Source organism: Gastrolobium bilobum, unplaced genomic scaffold (assembly GCF_033153095.1).
Source record: "Gastrolobium bilobum isolate Gb01-03AN ecotype WA unplaced genomic scaffold, APGP_CSIRO_Gbil_v1 utg1261, whole genome shotgun sequence".
Taxonomy (NCBI): Eukaryota; Viridiplantae; Streptophyta; class Magnoliopsida; order Fabales; family Fabaceae; genus Gastrolobium; species Gastrolobium bilobum.
In genome coordinates, this window is record NW_026897380.1 from 257,080 (window position 1) to 271,569 (window position 14,490).

Here is a 14,490-nt window from a genome sequence, read left to right on the forward strand (position 1 = left end):
ATAAAAAAACAAATTTTAGATTCTTAATCCATCACGTTTGATTTATAGACTTTCTTTGACTATATTAATTTTACTTAATTGTTCATTTGTTTAGTTTTCCTTAATTCCTGAATTTCATTATTTCAGTAGTCAATGCCAATCGACGTGGTCTTATTTTACTACTGACACGATACTTACACTTGCCGTGATCTAACATATTCCTCTAAGATTGGCGTATGGATTATTGTTATGTGGTTCATCTATATCTCCTTGTTATGTCTTACTAAGTCACTATCATATGTTTACTGTTTCAATATATAATAAAATGACTTTTAAATAATTGGTGCTGACATCACTCTTTTTAATGTTTTGCTGAAGAAATGATAATCTTATGGATTGTAGCATAATAGGTCGAGAGTTTCAGTGTTTGTATTATCCATAATTTGGAAAATTTCTCTCCTATTCACTTCATATAATATCATTACTATCTTTATCCTTTATATGGAAGAAACTCGAAGAGTTTCCTTTAAGCTGCTGCCATCGGGCAGGGAGCCTGTCATCGGGGATGACACAGTGATTGGCTCTGATACCAAGTGGTCGGGAGCCTCACTATCTTTAAGGAACCATGAATTAGTCATCCATTATCTGAGTATTTCACGACACCCCTTAGCCTCTTAGCTCTTTCATTGGGGACTATCATCCATGAATTCTTAAAGATGAGAGGACTGTAATACTGGATCATTAAGAGTCAGTTTTTTGATACACAGGATCCCTTTGCAGGGCAAGTGTAGAACATACTGACTTTCTCATCAAGAGATTAGTAATTATAGTAAGAATATTATACTAAGTTTTCAGAGAGAAGAAAGAACTCTTTAGAAATTCATAGGAAAAACATACAAGCTTTTATTTCTGTAAACTCGATCTGAGAATACAAGCATACACAAAATTTTCTTTTATAGCCAAGGAACCATAATAACAACAACATAGCAAATTACACCCAACCAAACATAATTACACAATAATACAAACAACTTTTCTAAAAGTTGATTTAGAAAACCTCTAAACCGAATTTCCAGCTTTTAATTAGTTGTGGGGTCATCTAATGCTACTACTATCAATTCATATTGAGACAGAACTTGGCCATATTTGAGAAGACTTTCATGTTTACCTTCACAATATTATAAGAGAATATCTTGAATTATTGAGGATTGAACATACAGTTTTTTTTAATAAGATGTTAATATTAAGTAGAGGATTTGCTTTTATGTAGCATGAGGTCACGCAAATAATTTTTATTTGGAATTGTATTTTGTGCTAGTGGCGGTGTTATTTGTGCCACTTGGCACTTGCTGGTGTTTTGTGTTAAAGGTGGATTAGGGTGATGATTCATTGCTTTGCATTGTGTTTATGTTATTTGAATGATGTCCTGTTTCTGTTGATTGACAGAAAAGTCGAAAGGGATTGTCAAAAGGTTGAGGAGTTTGTGCCACGGTGACCATCCAAATATCCAATTTATATCTAGCGTGGTGCGTTAGGTGAATGGAGAGCATTATGGCATTTGGAATTTTGGACTACAATAGCACAATCAAACAACAAAATTTCATAGACTTTTTCAACTCTCAAAACAAATTTATTAATGAAAATAATTTACAATTTCAGCATATATACAATACAATGCCACAAATCTCATTTTAAAAGCTTATTTTCACAAACAATGGAATGCACAACAAAATATAAACCAACAATCCTAGTTTTTAGTATTAATTCATACAAGAAAACGAAGAAAAGAAGTTCACGTATGACATGCGTCCTATGTGGGGCTTTTTTTTTTAAACATGTAATGGTTTTTCATGCAAGTGAGCATTCGGGAGGAAGGCCTTGTGGGAAACGCTTGGTATCAGTGCAGTAGTTGTAAATCATGTAGTTGTTTTGCACCCAATGAATTTTGGCTTGTCCCGTTGCGTCCATTGATTGTCCCAACCATGATTGGCCTGAATTTGGAGAAACTTTGGAAGAACAAGAGGACCCTGAAGAAGTCCAAATACAAGCTTGTGCATTGAAGTTTCTATATGAGGCAGTGAATGGGGCTTGGCTCCAATCTGTCTTCACAAGTCCACCCCTTGTGGCCCAATCATCAGCGTTCCAAAGGCTTGAGTATATCCTCATGGCTTGGTTCTTTGGAAAAAGAACCCCTTTTGACTCCAAATTCTTGAACTCCCTTATTGGTGTCCCATCCACAGAGAATCTGATGTATATATGAAATAACAATATTAGAAGGTAAATTATTATGAACAAAGAAATTAATAATAATAATAATATCTGTTTTGGCTCTTGTTATTTTTGGAAAAGAATTTATACATGATGCTTTGAGGATTCCATAGAACGGAATATGTGTGGAAATCCTTGGTGGGGTCGAACCACAGGTAGAACTGCTGCTCTCTGTTACCCTTCCCTTGTGTGAATACGTTTGTATGAAGAACATATGGATCACCACTTAAGTTACCAAGAAATTCAAAGTCTATTTCGTCATGAGCAGACCCCAGAGAAGATAGCTGCACCAATCACAAGTAAACATGTTTATTATTTGATTTCATTTCAATGTTAGAACATTATATTAAGGGTTAAGTGCGTATTTTTAAAAGATATAAGTTGTGTGATTTTAATTTTTAATAGTATATAGTTATAATATAAAGAAAAAAAATTCTCTCCTCACGTCAGTTGAAATGTCTCGGAAGAGAGGAAAAAAAGTAATTTTTCATATTATAATTATGTATTACCTGTAATACACGTAATATATAGTGTTAAAAATTAAAATGACACAACTTATATATTTTAAAAGACAAATCTTTTTCCCTTATATTAAATGGGGAAGGATCCCTTTACAATCTTTTTTTATAAATTACACTAAGTATGACCGATGATACACTCTTGATTGAAGTATGACCAGTTATACTTAGTGTACGTTGTAAGAGTTTGCAAACAAAAAGTTTATAAATATAACATTTCCTTATATTAAATAATAATAATTAGAATTTAATTTTTTCTTTTTTTGTTGGAAAATGTTAGAATTTAATTTATTTATTTTTGAAAATATTCTAATCGGTTCATTGCTTCGCAACTAATCCAATTCGGGACCAATTTTCATACATTGCTATGCCATGAAAGTTCTGGTAGAATTTTTTATGCTATTGTCATGTTACTTAAAAATATAAAAAAAAAAGTTTGACTATTCTTTTAATAAGTTGGTAATATATGTGAGAGCTAGCTAAAACTAAAGGACACTTACATAATAGGCTGTGACGGTGCCAGCAGAGTTACCAGGCACGAGCTTAAGCTGCATGTCAATTTTTCCAAACAAGTACTCATTTTTGGAACGAAAGCCAGAGCCAGAGACCTTGTCCAGGGACAGTGTGAGAAGCTGTCCATTTTCAAGGATTTTGGCACGGTTATCACCCCATGTTATTTCAAAGTCTTGGTATAAGTTACCAGTAGAGTAAGCCACCACAAAGGTGGCGGCTACAAGGAGAAGAAACCCAATAGGGAACTTACTTCTCATTTCAAAAGATGATGCCTTTGGTTGGTTGGTAAGTATAGCAACCAATGATATATAGAGAGAGAAAGAGAGGGACAAAAGATGCCAAGAGAAGTATTTGGTGAAGACTGCAGTGCCTGCAAAGTTGTGAAGCTATATATATATAGTGGTATTATAAGAGGAGCCAATTATGAATGTAAAGGATGATTAATTGGATTTGAAGGTGGTGGAAGTGGAAGTGGTTGGGAAAAAATTACAAACGTGTAGAGTGCAAGGGGAGAGAGATCATATCGGTTGACTTGGCTAGCTAGAGTGGGGGGACCATGACAGCTAATGAAGGATGATGTCCAAGTGTTCTCGAATCATATGGGTTCTCACATTTTAAGTATTTTGTTTTGTCTATATATGGCTCTACGCGCTTGTAAAGATTGGCTTTCACTTTTCAAACTTTAAATCAAATGGCTAAGTTCTAATCTTTGTGGTTATAATTTATACATTTCATGAATCAACGCATTACTTGGTCCTTTCTAGATAACATCAAAGCTTGTTTTTAATGTGAGACTAATAAATAAACATATTCCAAACCTCCAGCACAAAGATATATCCTAAACTAACGCACTCATGTTTTTTATTGGCCGCAGCTTCTGAAGATACACACAACGCATGAATTATCCATAGTTCTTGAGATCTGTGGGCGAATATATTCTCCAGTTCTTAGTTAATTAAATGAATATGTAAAAAGTAAAAAGAAAAATAATTTTTTTTATTTAAAATTTTTTAAACTTTACTTTTAAATTGAACTCAATGGATTTATGTAGTCTATTTAATTGAATAAGAATGCTGTAAAATGAAAATGAAAATGATAGGTCACTTGGCTTCGTGGGTTCTTAGTACTTCTCAGCGTAGGGGATATTTGCTGTTCGTATTATGCCACCAATTTGTAGGGTAAGTTGTACATGTCAGAGGTTCAAACATGACGTACGAACATGGATTAAATTTTTGATAGAATATTATATAGTTTCAGTGGGAACGTTTGTGGATACGTATTATGGAATAAAAAGGAATAACTAGCTTATTTTGTACTTTGTGGTTATAAATTTAGAGTTCAGGTTATATTTACAAACTTTTTTTGTTTACAAACTATACTAAGTACGACCGGTCGTACATTGTATGATTAAAGTATGACCGGTCGTACTTAGTGTAATTTGCACAAAAAATTTGTAAACAAATCCTATCCCTATAAATTTTGAGAAAAAATGTGTATCATTTTAAAGGAGGTAAAGTTATGTCATTTTAAATGAGAGAAAGAGATAAATCATGAAGGAGAGAGAATGGACAAAAAAAAAAGATGTGAATCTCACTTCTTTATAAGAGTGAAATGACACAAATTATGTAATTTAAAGTTATATAACTAATTCTTCGTTACATCATGTCTACTTTCTGCCAAAATTTGGGTCTTACGCAGGTCAAATGTTCCTTTCATTCTAAGCTGGATGCGATTGAGGCCAGTTATGAGGACTTTATTTTCGGATAATATAGCTAAGAGTCTAAGACCATTTCCTTCTGGACTTCTGGAATTGTATTGTGACTTGTGAGGCTATGTATGCTTTTTCATTATATTTCTTGTGAGAATTAAGGGGAAGCATTTCAAAATAAATTTATTTCTCAACTACACGCGTTTTAGTATTAGAAAAAATAAATAGAATCTCTTGATTCATATATAATATTGTATATTTTTTAATACTCATATGGAATTATGGATGTTGTAGAATAATACGAATCATATTTGGAAATTCGACAGGAATTGGGTGAGTTCGAACGCACCGAATTTTGTATGAGAGTTCGACAGCTTAGGTATCGGGGAACCAAAAAATGCACGGGGAGGACCACAAAAGGAAGAAGTGGTTGCCACATATATAAGTTATACCAGATTATTCTTACCATTGATAGTTAAATGTGCTACCAATTTATGCTAATCGTGCTGCAAATAGTCATTTATTATTATTACTATTACTATTATTATTATTAGGGCTTAACGTTTTTCTTTGAAATAATTCTATTTCCGGCTACTAAATCATAATTGTACAAAGATTAATCAATAGTGATAAATAAAGAGAGAGAAAAAGAGAATCATAACCATTCAAATGTGAATCAATTAATATAAGAAAATAAATAAATAAAACGACGTAGTTTTAGGCTTTTTGACCCTTTTGCCCCTCATTAATTAATTAATAACCAATTTGTCCCTGATCCAGAACTACTCACCAATCTGCCCCCTTTTAGTCGACTACCTTGCTTTTTTAGTCGAGCAAATGGTCAAAATTCAGAAAGTGGACTACATCAAATTTAGTCGACTAAAAAATCATCTTAATCGACTACATTTTTGGGATATTTAGTCGACTAAGTAACGATATTTAGTCGACTAGTGCCTCCAGTTCACCATCTGGGCATGTCGGATAGCCCACATAATGGGAATGTCATGTTTCAACACCCTGGAATGATTAAAAGATCGCGGAAACAAAACGTGGGTGAGGACATAGTGTAGTATACGGGACTCCACAGAAAGCAACCCCACCGTATAGTGCAAGTGTTCCCCACGGACTCTTCTCTGCTCCTGCACGGCATCCTCTCGTACATATCCTGGAAGTACTACACCACTATCAGCGTCATACGCCACAGTCTGAGAAGAGTCAAAATCATAGCCGAGTATCTCCAACCATGCAGGTACCGTCATGATGATCTCTATTCCACAGACCCTCGACTTCAGCTCGCCCTGTACGTAGCTGAGGTTATGGTAGAAGGCCCGCACCATAAGCTCTGAATACGGACATAGGGTCTCGGCCAACACCCTCAGATGTGCCGCCTCCAACACCCCTACAATTTCAAATCCCTCCTTATCAAAAAAGGCTGTATCCAAAGATTTTGGAGCACATAACGGCCGGTTCAAATGGTCACGTAGGAATGAAGCGTGGACGGCAGGGTCGTCCTCAAACAGATACCTATACGGGAGGTCAACAGTATCAGGCTCTTCGTCTTGTCGCCTTGACGAAGAAGGCCGCTCTTGCCTATGCTTGGTGCGTCTCTCAAGTGACTCATTGCCCTCATTGCTTGGTCTTCTGCGGCCCGTCATTTGTTTAGGGTACCTACAATGAAACATGTCAGCATTTAACTATATGAAACATGTCATTATGGTAATGAAAACTTGCAACATAAGGGCTGTAAACCAAAAGCAAACTTTTTCCACATACAAACTTTTCAAACAAAAAAATTCACACAATGCAAAAAAATAAACCTTAGTAGATTAGGGTTACAAAACCTACAACAAACGCTTTGATTAGAGTTCACAAATTCGGACAGCAAACAAATAAAAAAAATTCCTAAACCTAAAACACAATGCAAGTTAAGAAACCTTACCTATCCTTGAGATTTCACGATTTGGACCGTATTTTGGTGCAATCCACACGCCTGAGGGAAGGGTTTGGGGCGTTCTTCAGCTGCTCCTGCGGATTTGGGGTTTGGGCTGCCTCCTTAGTCGATTAGGTTTCCTACTCCCCCTCTGCCGAATGGGGGGGTTTTTAAAAAACAAATCCGTCGATATTTAGTCGACTTTTAGTCGACTAAATTTGATGTAATCCACTTTCTGAATTTTGACCATTTGCTCGACTAAAAAAGCAAGGTAGTCGACTAAAAGGGGACAGATTGGTGGATAGTTCTGGATCAGGGGCAAATTGGTTATTAATTAATTAATGAGGGGTAAAAGGGTCAAAAAGCCCGTAGTTTTAGGATGCCGGAGATAAACTTATCTCACGCTGCTTGAGAAATATTTTTCTCTTATTTTATTATTATTATTAGGGATAAGATCAGCCACAAATTATACACTTTTACCCTTTCATGAGAGGAAATGTTCATTTTTGCCATATCCGCATATTAATAGGCTGCATTTATGGTGCAACAAAAAACGGGCAACAGCTCACATTAAGTTATTAATTAATAAGTTAGGCTTCCCTATTAATTCCATTATGAATTCATTAAAAATCTAATCTGGCTCTCTACTTTGTGATAAAGCATCATCGATTGATTGACGTACGTAATTGGTTGATATAACAGTATTAGCTCACAGAGTTTGATCTCAAAGAAACCCTACAAAATAAAAAGCTTGTCGCATATATATAATGAAGGAAAGTGTTTCTTGCACCTAGAGATATAAACGACCAGGTCAGATTAGATCTTGAAAGAGGTACTGTAAATGAGTTAGGCCGGGTTAAGGGGCCTACGGCCTAATTTATATTAGGTCAGACTTGACCTATTACAAATAGTCAAATAGAACAGGTCTAAGCTTTTAAAAAAATCTATTAGAAAGCAAGCCATAAGTTTTTTTTTGTACATGTCGAGTCTATAAACCTACGTGTCGGCTTATATTATATTATTTATTTTAAATAAAATAAATAAAATTATTATTTTAATAATTTTGAGTAATAAAACGATATTATTTTAGTTTTTTTTTCTTCTGATTATTGAATGTTTAATAGGCTTAAACAGGCTAACAGGCCTAGGCCTAGACTTTTATTTTTTAAATATAGGTCAGGTTAGACTTATAATTTGGATCTACACAGGCTAATAGGTCAGGTTAGACCTAAGATTTTTTACACATACTTGACCTATTTAACCCAAAGTCTAGCCTAATCTATTAACACCCCTAGATCTTGGTATAAGTAAGGCATGACTATGTAAAATATTTTAAGTCTGACATAATCTATTAGATTACTGCAAGTTAAATTATAGGTCCGATTTGATTTATATTTAAAATAAAAAGATATACCTAGACCTATTAGTCAAGTCTACCAAACTTTCAATACCTATTAAAAAGGAAAAATAAATAAATAAGAGCAAGGTTATAGTTACAATCTTTTTTTTTTATAATCTCTTACAACCATATCTTATTATCGTTGATTTCTGTCAATTAACGGTTATCATTTTAGCAAATTAAACCCATTAATTAATTATTAATTCACAATAAATGATAACCGTTGATTGACGGAAATCAATGGTAATAAGATATGGTTGTAAAAAAAAAGTTGTAACTATAACCTTCCTCAATAAAATAAATAATATTATATTACTAATTAAAATTATATAAATAATTATTTTATTATAATTAAAATAAATAAAATGATATAAGTCAACTTTTAAACTCATAGGCCAAGCCTTGAAGAGTATGCCTAAAACCTATTTTTTAAAGGGAATTTTTTTAGAACTGAACTTGTTTTATTTCACTAAATATACTTGGTCAAATCTAACCTAACATAAACCAAGCCATACATATAAAAAGTTCGTGCATAAACACTGAAGTAAATAGAACATTTTTTTCTTCTTAATGTTATGTATGACCTCGCTCATATCTTAGTATGATATTTTCATTTGAATGGAAAGCTACATGCAAATGCGCTCGATCGGTGAATAGCAACATCTTTTCCATTATTTTAAGTAATTGTGAATATTTAATGAGGGTTATAAAATACTTCTTAATTAATGTTATCGGCGCTTGTTAACAAATACAAAAAAAAAGTATGTTAAAAATAATACATTTATTTTTAACTTATAACCAAATAAATAGTAAGAGTGCTAAGCCTAAAATGATAGTAAATATAATCTTTCCCATGTTAAAAATATATATTTTACTTTATTATCCAAAATAAATAAAATAATACAATAAAAGATGATCACAAGTAAGATTAATATCTTAAAAACTCAAACGAATACTAATTCTTTGCTAGCTGAAAACAAATATCCGATATCCGAGTCACCTTTGGTTGTAGGGGTTTAATTAATTAATTTGAGATCCCCCACTATCAACAAACTGGGGTCGGCAATTCCATCAATTTAATTTTTTTAAAAATAAAAAAAAAAATAAAGGAAGAAAGAAACGTCATTGGTTCGCACGAGTGATATCGCTGTCTTCCATTTAGACGACAGTTTTACCAAATTGGATGAATACCAAATTGCATCTTGCACATTAGTTTGTTAAATATGTTCTGAGTATGATGATTTTAATCCCAACAATTTTTTTCAAAGTTTTTAAAATTAAGGAGATTAAATTTCTTTATCAAATTGACATAAACATAACTTTGTATTTATGTTATCTTTATATGAATAAAGTCAATAAAAATAAAATCACATTATCTAATTTTATTTTGTATCAATAAAACAAATAAAATTCTATGTTATCGTTAAATTAATAATTATATAATTGCATTAGTTTTTTGTTTTTTTAAAAAGTATGGTGATATATTATTATTTCTAAAGGTTGTTTGGTAACGGGTCACTTTTAAGACTGTAGTTCATGTTTATCTTTGCTAGACAATCATTAGGCTGGTTCACTCGAGTATAAATATGACGCAATTATTGTTGTAGTGATCAAAGAATGCACGCTTCTAGGATTACGAATTAGTCATGCAGTGCTAAAGCGCCGTCTTCAATGATTGTGTGCATGCAACAAATTCAAAGCAATCCACTTCAGCATCGAAATCCAATCACATTCCATCACCGAGTTAACGAAGGGTCCCAAACATAATTCTCAATTGTTCCTTTTCTTGCCAGTTGCCATGACTAGCGTTTATGGCTAGATCAATTTAATCTAGTTAAGAATAAAAAAAATTATATTTAATCCTAGTCTTTAATTCTTTTGTATCCAACTACTCACATGTAGGGGTGTAAATAGGTCAGGCGGCCTACAGAGTCCTACGGCCTGGCCTATGTAAAGCCTGGTCCGGCCCAGCCTTCGAGGTAATTAGGACAGGTGAAGGCTTGTAGATGAGCCTATTTAGAAACAAGGCCGTAGGCTAAATATAACAAGTCTGGTCTTTTGGCATGTAGGTCGGCCTATTTAAATTTTTAATAAAAAAAATACAATATTATTTATATTTAAAAGATGACAAAACCTAATTTCTTTCTTTTGCTATGCGCAGCTTCTTCTACATCAGATCTCACTACTCAAGAGGAGTCTCACCTTAGTCTCACCAAAACCCAAAGGATCAAGTTTTAGTCTCTCACCGCCAGTCACCCATCTATTTTCATCGCCGGTCACTCATCTATCAAGGTTTACCAGGTTTTTTTTTCTTTCGTTAACTTTTTAGATTTTGCGAAGGTGCTGTTATTTTGGATTTGCTACTGGTTTAGCCTTGAAATTTAGGATTCTCTTCTGGGTTGATTTTGTTGTTGTTGTAGGCGTAGCTGAACTCACTGTTACTGCTCCTTAAGGGGGACTCGGTGAGTGCTCTGATCATCACAAGTGTGTACATTGTTCCTGGGTACTCTTGATTTTTGATTCGCATTCTCTTGGGTATTCTTGTTTTTTCTTCCCTGGTGGGGGTTCTTCCTGCACTGCGTTGTTCCTTCTCTCTTTTTTAAAAAAAAGTATTGATATTTGAACAAGTCTCTTGGTTCCACACCCTGTTACTTTACTGGTATTCATTCCTGATTCTTCTCGATGAAATGCTTTGCATACCATTTTCTTTTTGTTTTTGTTTTTAAGTTTTGGGTGTTTATTAGCTCTCTCTCACTCAGATGTCATCAATCATTTTTCTTATTTTTGGTAACACTGCTTTATTTTGAGTTGTTAATAGTAATTTTGTTTTCCTTATTCATATGCTCATAATCAAAATAAATATTAAATAAATGCTTCTTTTCTCGCTTGCTTTTGGGGTCGATGCAGTATTGTTGTTTGTTGCTTCACATTTTGCAAGCTCAGTTTTTTTTTTATATCCATTCATTCATTTATTCTCAATTGCTCCATAGTTATTCCTACTTTCCGAAAGAGAAAATGTTGCTCCAAGCGGGATCTACAGTCCACACCAAATATGAAAAGTACTCCATTGGACTTTGGTTGTTCTGCTTTTATTAAACATGCCAACACATAAGCATATATAACTGAAAATGTTGATAGTTGAACCTTTTTTTTCAGCTTAGAGTGTGCATATTGCTTAAGCTTTTGGATATGTGAAAGGGTTAATTCAAACAAACCTTTAACTGCATCGGTTTCTATTGTATTAGTGAACTCCCACACCTTGAGACTTCAATTATTTTGTCCACTATGCTTCAACCATTCGTCTAAAAATATCTAGCCTTGAAAAGTACTCCGAAGGTTATGTTTTGTGAATGGTGTTAAACTTGATATGTGACATACTTTTTCTATTTAATTTGAAGAGTGGTTGATAATTTTTCATTGCTTGTCACCTTAAAAAAAAAAGAGTGGCAGCGGTGGTGTTTTTATTGGAAGGATGAGGTGGACATAAAAAAATGACTAGTACATTTTGGCCTGCAATCTGCATAAATAGTAGTATAAGCCACAGAAGAGCATTTACTAATATGTGTGGCTTGTTTGTTTTCTTTGATTGCTAATTTAGTATAGTAATTGGTGTGGCTTGTGACTTTTTTGAATTGAACTAAACAAACATGCTGCTGTAATGCCTGGCTGTAGACATGTTAATATCTGTTTGTTCAGTTGTGCTTCTTCTTCTTCTACATCGTTCTCTCTTAGCATCTATCTTTTGTTTGTATAAGAGTACATGCATTACAGATTTAGCTATGCATATGATCAATCTCTACCTTTTTCTTTCTTATTCTAAAACTTATTACTCTTGCTGTGCAATTTTTCTAAGTGGACACTAAATTTTAAGGCATCAAGTCTCTTTCATTTGTTTATTGTATTAAATATTTCTGTATTTTTTAGTTAAATATCTTTCTTTTAGTAGGATATCTACGTTTTCCCCATTTTTAGAAATGATATTTTTTAATACTTTCTCACAAATCATAAAGTGCTATTTGCTGCATGTGTTTTAAACATTGCAAGATATAATTGTAACTGTTGACTAAACATAACCATTTGGAGCATATTAGACTCCAAGCATGCATAAATTTGAAGCTGTCTTTTAAACTTGAATGACTTTTTCTTAAATGATCGCATGCATAAATTTTCTGTGGCTATAATTTTCATTAAACTCCAAAACCCATTGTCAAAGGTGATTTCTGAGTTACTATAATTTTGTTTTCCTTTTAATGGGACTGTTTCCTTGGTATTGACTTCTTTTTCCCAAATAGAACTCCATTGAAATGCATTCTTCTAATGAGCATCTTCTCACATTTATTTACATTAATATATATCTCAGTTTACTTACATCCTTTTATGATGCTAATTTGTTCTGTTTTTTGTACTCTTTTTTTATATGCTTAGAAAATGGACTCTACTCCAAGTGCAAGTGCAAGTGGTAATGCTATTGCTAGTGCACCAAGTGACCCCAATCAACTTGAAGTAAGAGGTGAACACCGGGAAGAAGTAACAGATAGTGCTGCAGCGGTTGATAGTGCAAATTCAGTCGTAGAAAAGAAAAAGAAGAAAACATCAGCTGTTTGGAATGATTTTCATGAAGTTAAACTCCCTAATGGACAACAAAAAGCAGTTTGCAACTATTGCAAAGCTAAATTTGCTACGGGTGGGTTTGGAGCTAGCACTAGCCATTTGAGGAGGCATTCAGAAAGTTACTTAAGAAGGAAAATAGACCAATCACGACTAAAGCAATCAACCATAGAGTTTCAGCCTATAAGTTCTACCTTGAACCCTTTCCTTGCATCAGGAGGTAAGTATTCTAATATGAAGATAAGAGAAATTATTGCTACTTCTATCATGGTACATGAGTATCCTTTTAGCATTGTGGAGGACACAGTTTGGATGTGGGCTTTTAAGTTTGCAAATGCTGATTTTGAGAAAGTTTCACGTCAAACAATAAAAAATGATTGCATGACATTGTATCAGGCAGAAAAGAAATGTCTCAAGGCTGAATTAATGAATGTGAATAGGATTAGTATAACCACTGATATGTGGAAATCTAATCACCAAGTAGCTGAATATATGGTCATTACTGGCCATTTTATTGATTCAGAATGGGAATTACAAAAAAGAGTGTTGAATTTTGTCAAAGTGCCACCTCCTAGACGTGGGGTTGATGTTGCGGATGCAATATTTAAATGTTTGCAATCATGGGGGATTGAAAATAAGGTATTTTTTGTGTCTGTTGATAATGCTGCATATAATGATGTTTGCATAAGAAATATTAAGAGCACATTGTCAAGAAGCAGTAATTTAGTCCTTAATGGAAACATATTTCATGTACGATGTTGCGCACATATTCTGAATTTATTAGTGCAACATGGCCTTAGTCATATCAAAGGTATAATTGAGAATGTTCGTGAAAGTGTTAAATATGTCAATCAATCTGATTCGAGGTTGAAGACTTTTTGTGATATTGTTAAGCAGATGGGGGTAAAAGAAAGAAAGTTAGTTATTGATTGTCCCACTAGATGGAACTCAACATTTGAAATGCTTTCTACTGCTTTGATATTCAAAGATGTATTTCCGGAATACAAGGAAAGGGAACCATATTATAATTACTTGCCATCTGCAGAGGAATGGAGCAAGGTTGATAAGGTTTGTAATCTTTAGGAAGTTTTTAGTCATGTTACTAATGTCATATCAGGTAGTGACTATCCCACAGCCAATTTATATCTCCCTGAAGTTTATCGGGTTAAAGAAGTAATTGATGTTGCAATTGAAGATAATGACGATTTTATGAGAGAAATGGCAAGGCCAATGAAAGTAAAATTTGACAAGTATTAGGGGGAATGCAATTTGCTGATGGCCATTGCTAGTGTTCTAGATCCAAGGTGTAAATTGCATGTGGTAAATATTTGCTTCCCAATTATATACAAATCAGAAGTTGAGGCAATGGAAAATGTTGAAAAAGTGAAGGCAGCTTTAGAAGATTTGTACAATGAGTATTGTGCTTTAAGTTTGCAAGGGTCAGTCCCAAATAGTGAGCTACAAACTAGTGTGAACCAATCATCTCTCTCTTCCACTCTCCCACCTCGAGCTCCTATATCAGGATTTTCTAAAATCATGAACATTTTTCGGGAAAAGGAAATTGTTG

The 14,490-nt window shown here is 33.7% G+C and overlaps 2 protein-coding genes across 2 annotated transcripts; one reads left to right on the forward strand and one right to left on the reverse strand.

Annotated features, from left to right (window-relative positions):
• Window positions 1-1,592: 1,592 nt before the first annotated feature.
• Window positions 1,593-3,659, reverse strand: LOC133306474 (probable xyloglucan endotransglucosylase/hydrolase protein 23). Its single transcript, XM_061506801.1, has 3 exons — window positions 3,266-3,659; window positions 2,338-2,531; window positions 1,593-2,224 (listed from the first exon to the last, which is right to left on the reverse strand). Exons 1-3 carry the CDS (start codon window positions 3,533-3,535, stop codon window positions 1,828-1,830), a joined length of 861 nt encoding a protein of 286 aa, XP_061362785.1. The 5' UTR covers window positions 3,536-3,659; the 3' UTR covers window positions 1,593-1,827.
• Window positions 3,660-12,743: 9,084 nt separating this feature from the next.
• On the forward strand, window positions 12,744-14,006 carry LOC133306468 (zinc finger BED domain-containing protein RICESLEEPER 2-like). The gene has a single exon (XM_061506794.1). The coding sequence runs from the start codon at window positions 12,744-12,746 to the stop codon at window positions 14,004-14,006; it is 1,263 nt and encodes a 420-aa protein (XP_061362778.1).
• The last annotated feature ends 484 nt before the right edge of the window (window positions 14,007-14,490 follow it).